The sequence below is a fragment of the Lemur catta genome, chromosome 7, assembly GCF_020740605.2.
Source record: "Lemur catta isolate mLemCat1 chromosome 7, mLemCat1.pri, whole genome shotgun sequence".
Lineage (NCBI taxonomy): Eukaryota > Metazoa > Chordata > Mammalia > Primates > Lemuridae > Lemur > Lemur catta.
Window position 1 is genome coordinate 105,347,926 of NC_059134.1, and position 6,000 is coordinate 105,353,925.

The window sequence follows — 6,000 nt, forward strand, 5'->3', positions numbered from 1 at the left end:
CAGGCAATTATGGCAATAAGACTTAGTCCTGGCCAACAGAATGTGAGTGGAAGTATTATAATATACATAATTTCAAATCCTAACTCATAAAAACCTTCCATTTATAAGCCTTGCTCTCTTTCCCTATCCTTAGCTGAATGGAGATTGCTTAGAGGATCTAGAGGAAGATGGAGCCACAAGACAGAAACAACCTGGACCCTGCATGAGACAAAATATACCCCTGTACACACACACACATTCATCTGACTGTGAAGTAAAGGAAAAATAAAAATTTTCTGTGTTAAGCCACTGAGACTTCAGGGTTTATCTGTTATAGCATCTAGCCTTATTTCTTTCTTTCTTTCTTTTTTTTTTTTTTGAGACAGAGTCTCATTTTGTTGCCCGGGCTAGAGTGAGTGCCGTGGCGTCAGCCTAGCTCACAGCAACCTCAAACTCCTGGGCTTAAGCAATCCTACTGCCTCAGCCTCCCAAGTAGCTGGGACTACAGGCATGCACCACCATGCCCGGCTAATTTTTTCTATATATATTTTTAGTTGTCCAGATAATTTTTATTTCTATTTTTAGTAGAGACGGGGGTCTCGCTCAGGCTGGTCTCGAACTCCTGACCTCGAGCGATCCACTCGCCTCGGCCTCCCAGAGGGCTAGGATTACAGGCGTGAGCCACCGCGCCCGGCCCATCTAGCCTTATTTCTGAGGACAAAGAGATCCTATAAGCTTACAGAGAGTAAAAGAATAAAGAAAAAACACATCACATGCAGAATAATCAGAAAAACTTTAGAATTTTCAACAGCAACACCTGAAGTTACAAGATAATTTTGCAATGTCATTAAAATTCTGAAGGAAAATGAATTACAATCTAGAATCAGCCAAACTGTCAATCAAGTATGAGTGTAGATATTTTCACTCATGAGATGCAAAGTCTCAAGGAATTTACCTCCCACTCTTTCTCAGGAAGCTACCAAAGTCTGAGATCCATCCAAACAAGGAGTAAGCCAAGAAAAAAAGAAGATACTGGGATTCAGGAAACACAAAATTCAGCACAAAACTAAATATTCTTAATAATGATGAAGGGAAGATTCCAAGAGGACAGCTGTACTCCAGACACAGAAGGCATCAAGTCAAGATTAGGGTAGGTCAGAAAACTCTAGGACAGAGTTCTTCAGGAGGATGAAACTAATATTTCTTTCTTTCTTTTTTTTTGAGACAGAGTCTTGCTCTGTTGCCTGGTAGAGTACCATGGCATCAGCTTAGCTCACAGCAATCTCAAACTCCTGGTCTCAAGCGATTCTCCTGCCTCAGCCTCCCAAGTAGCTGGGACTACAGGCGTGCGCCACTATGCCTGGCTAATTTTTATATATATATATTTCTAGTTACCTGACCAAATTTCTTTCCCTATTTTAGTAGAGACAAGGTCTCACTCTTGCTCAGGCTGGTCTTGAACTCCTGAGCTCAAGCAGTCCTCCTGCCTCAGCCTCCCAGAGTGCTAGGATTACAGGTGTGAGCCACCACACCCAGCCAGTATCTGATGTGTTGGAATATATTGAGTAAATTTAGACAAATGCTGAAAGTTTGGGGGTTGACTAGATGATAAAAACATAGAAAATAAAACAATTATTAACAGAGGGAAAATGTAAAGAGAAAGTAATCATAGTTTTCTATATGGCTAAACTGTGAATAGAACTTTATGGTCATAATAATGAGTAAATATTGATCTACATTTTTAGTGTGAAAATTATAACTATATTAGAAGAAAGACGTGGTAGAGTTGGAGATATGAAAGAGCTGTCATCCTCTATAGTGGGAAGTCAATAATGCCTAAAAAAGTTAAATCAAGATATGACACAAATATGTTATTTAGATAGAGTTCAATATTAAAATAATCAGTTAATGGAGTTGCAAGTATTAGCCTCTAAGAGAGAAAAAGATAGGAAGGGGGACATAGAAGAAGTATGCAGGAAACTATAGGTTTTGTAACATGTTTCACTGAACTATTTCACTTTTAAAACTATGTGCATGTATAACTTTGACAAAACTTAAAACTAAATGTGTGTATATTATTTTCCCCCCAAAATGAAGTATAGCCCTACATGCTAACATGAAATGCTGCCCACAAAGTATTGGTACATGTCATAGCCATAAGCATAGTATAATTCTATTTTTAAAATATTGATAATAACTATGAACATATGCATATAAAAATCTAGAATATATGCTGAATGTTAATAATTATCTCAAAAGGTGAGATAGCTAGAAAGTCACACTCTCCATAACATGTTTCTGTAATGTTGTAATGTTTTATGTCAAGCACGTAACACCACTTTTCCTGACAAAAAAATTATAAACATAATTATTAATACATAAATCTGAGAGCCAATAAAGAGAAGAGAAATGCCTCCATACTAGATGAGCTAAGGAAGTCCATTAGGCTTAAAATGAAGAATTGGGTTTCTTGCCAAAGACTATTATGGCTGAATTCTTTTGCTTTGAGTGAAGTCAACCCTGCTAGTCTGGCCACAATTTATTGGATTAGAATCAATGCACTAACTATTACAACCATGTACAGACCAAACATCACCAGAGCCATATAGCTAAGCATTTCTATGAGTGGTTGGAACTCTGCCCAGAGTGGAGTTCATGCAGAGTAACAGCAAACCAACCTATCATACCTCTCTTCAGGGTGTTTAATACTAAGTACACAAAGAGAACACAACTCATATCAGTTCAGGTAAGCGAATGTCTTATAGAACCTAACGTACTGTTTTCAACTCGGTGTCCAAGTGACTCCTTTAAGTCTGATGGGGCAACTTCATTCCAAGGTATTCAATAAATGTACACCCCCCCAAAAAAAACAAGTACTTCACACGTTTAACAAAATTATTTGTTTCAGAGCCACTCAATGCATCAGCTTTCCCTCAAGAGAATAAGCAAAAATGATGAAAGAGTAAAAGTCAAGTGGAAGAGATGCTTTCAAACTAACTGCAGATCAGAATTGACAAAGTATGCCCCATTCATCATTTTCTCTTCCCTACCCCTAACTTTTTTGGCCCTTTTGCAACTGCCAAAGTCTGGACATGAAAGAAAAAATAGGTAAAACTCAATGTAATAAAATTTTTCTGTGAAAAGAGTAGGTTAAAACCAAGAGCAAAAGTAAGATTGCTTCTAAGCAATTTTATTTTAAGCCAGTAAAAATAATCTGTGATAGGAGTCATTCTACTCACCTCTCCTGTATGACACATTTGTAAATCACCAGATACTTATTACATAATCATTTTGTCTTTTAACTATGGAACAATCCAGGAATAACATAAGATTATGACTAATTGAAAATTTTAAATAAACTATGACATAAATCATGATAAAACAAAGATAGAAAATCAGTAATTTTTCTTCCTCTACTTACTAGTTGTTACACAATGAAGAGCATTTGCTTCGTGCTTAGAATGTAATGCTTCTATGGAAATCACTAGCTGGCCTTCTAGCAATGCTCCCTTTGATATTCCTATTTCACATTTCCAATGGATTATTAAATATCTCAAAATCTGGAAAGAGTACAATTCAAAGAAAATACAATCTTCTTTAGAAATCATGGTAATAATAAATTCATATGATACAGTTAAATTAATAACTATAATTTCCTCCAAAACTGTATTCCTGCTCGTAAAATGTCATATTTACATTTGTTCAGAGCAGATCATTGTCTAAATAGAATAGATACTAGGGGAGTGACATAAGAAAGGGAACAGTGAAATTCAACACAATGCCCAAAAAGACACGAAATTGAGACAATAAATTGCTTTATTCAGAGGATTAAGTTCACCTGAAAATAATTAGGGAAAAATTAAGTGGGAGTTTGTGTTTCGTGTTTCTTGTTTCTTTTTTCTCTCCTCAAATAAAAGCCAACATGAAGACCACGAATAAGAGTGACATCTGGTTATTTATCATCTCCATCTTTCATTAAATCAACGTTTTCTGAGGGTCAGAATACTATTTGAGAGTGCTAAAGGCAAATGCCTGGATTTGAATCCCTGATGTGCCAAATTCTAGCATGTGACCCTGGGCAAGTTACTCTACCACAGATTCCTCATCTATAAAAATGGGGATAAAACACATAGGGCTGCTGCTGAAAGTAAACAATTATGTGCAAAATGGTTAACACGGTACCTGGCATATAGCAAATGCTTAACAGATATTAGCTATTATTTCTAAGTTCACCTGCAGTAAAGACTGCACATAATACTTTTAAGCTGAATAGGACTCTAAGATGTCTGGATAAAACATTCAATTTTGATGAGACAAATTTAAAATAAAATACATTATATTTAATTTCATTATTCATGAACGTAAACTCTCACTTCCACACTACCGTACCACAAGGAAAATTATCACCCCTTTTTTAAAGGCAGGGAAATCTGAGTAAGAGAACTTGGGAACTAAGATCCTGACTGGTCCCAGAGTTTCCTAAGGATGGTTTCCAGGAATCTGTACAGCCTAACACTTTCCTTCACACATCCTCTGACTTCCTGTGCTCGCTCTGTTAAGATTTCCCAGTGTCTCTATCGGAAATGAGAGAGCAGTGGGGAAGAGAACACTAGCCTGGAGAGTCGGAGCTCTGCGTTCTACCATCTGCAAAATCGAATCCCCCAACCTTCTTTGATGATAACAAAGAAGGCGGGAAGCCTGGGAGCCTGTGATTCCGTTTTACCTGCCCAGCACCCCTCACAAGGAAGCCTAAGCGTCCAATCAGGCAACGGCTGGTACAGAACAAACGTGGCGGGCCTGGCGCCAGGTGTGCGGTGCCGCCCTCCAGACCAGCACAGGTGTCCGCTCACGGGCGTGGGGAGAGCCGCGAGGCCTGGGAACTCCACCCTCTTCCCTCCGGCTGCTCTTGGACCCAGGAATCTGCACCCCCCTGGGCCGACCCAAGGGCCTAAAACCACTCTCCCTCGCCCCCCTCTGCACTGCTGGGTCCCTCCTTGCCTGCTCCCCGATGTGCCCCGGGGTTGCCCATTTCTTTCCCTTCTTGCCGCGTCCCCTCCCAGCACCGGGTGCGAGGAAAGCGCCGGATCAAGGCCGGCCACCTCCGAGGCTGGCTTGGGGCTCTGACCGGGTGCCCGCCCAGGTTTGGGCAAACACCGCCGCCCCCTGAGCCCCGGCGTCCCCGGCTGGAACGTGAGGGCGACGTTCCCCCCGACTGAGCAGCTGCTCCTCACAGAGAAGCCCGCGAGGGGGACTGCCCGGCGCCCTGAGCCCCGGCGTCCATCTGCTCCTCACACCGCGGGAGGCGGGCCGCGTGCGCCCACTCACAACACTCCCGAACCTTCCTCCTGCACCTCGGGCAACGCCAGACCCCTCCGCCCAGACTTCGCGGTCTCCTCACAAAGCCCGTCTCCTCATAAAGTGTCCTTCTCTGCTTTGTCTCCCTTCCCGGCATCACCTCGAAGACGGCCACGGCCGTCCCCTCCATTCTGCGCCGGGAGCACCAGCAACACCCGGTTGAACGCTGCCCGCCCGCGGCCGCCTCCTCCTCGGCGCGCGTTTCGGCCCACGCCCACGCCCCGCCCACCTGCCCGCCGCGCCTGCGCACGCGGCGCCGCCCGGCTCCCGGCCACGAGCAGCTGCGCGGCGTCCGCGAGAGCTGCCCGGGCAGGTGGGCCGGCGGGTGGGCGGGCCGCGGGCGTGGGAGAGCCCGCGGGCAGCAGCTGCGGCTGCAGGCGAGCAGGAATGAGGCCAGGCCATGACTCCTCCCTCCTCTCCGAGAGACGTTCCCACGGTCCTGCCGAAGTGCGGTCCGTAGCCTTTTTCCTGAGAGCTTTCGCCGCCCTCCGCGCTTTCCAGGACCCTCCGCTCAGCCGCGACAAGCGGCCGGTGCCTGGTGCCGGATTCTACACTGGTTCTTGGCCCCAAAACAGCCTCACCTGCTGCGGGGGCTGCCCTGAGTGCCCTGGGCCAATCTCTGGTTCCCAGCTTTAGCAAAGAAAAATAAAGGACGGCCAGTTAAAA

General features: G+C 43.9%; 1 protein-coding gene across 1 annotated transcript in view; it reads right to left on the minus strand.

Moving 5' to 3' along the window:
- C7H11orf80 (chromosome 7 C11orf80 homolog) overlaps nt 1-5,488 on the minus strand; it is a 76,260-nt gene extending 70,772 nt beyond the window's left edge. The window contains exons 1-2 of the mRNA XM_045558381.1: nt 5,435-5,488; nt 3,401-3,539 (exon numbers count right to left, since the gene is read on the minus strand). Coding sequence (XP_045414337.1) covers nt 3,401-3,539; nt 5,435-5,464 — 169 coding nt within the window. The 5' untranslated portion in view covers nt 5,465-5,488. The remainder of the gene's footprint in view (nt 1-3,400; nt 3,540-5,434) is intronic.
- Nucleotides 5,489-6,000: the final 512 nt, after the last annotated feature.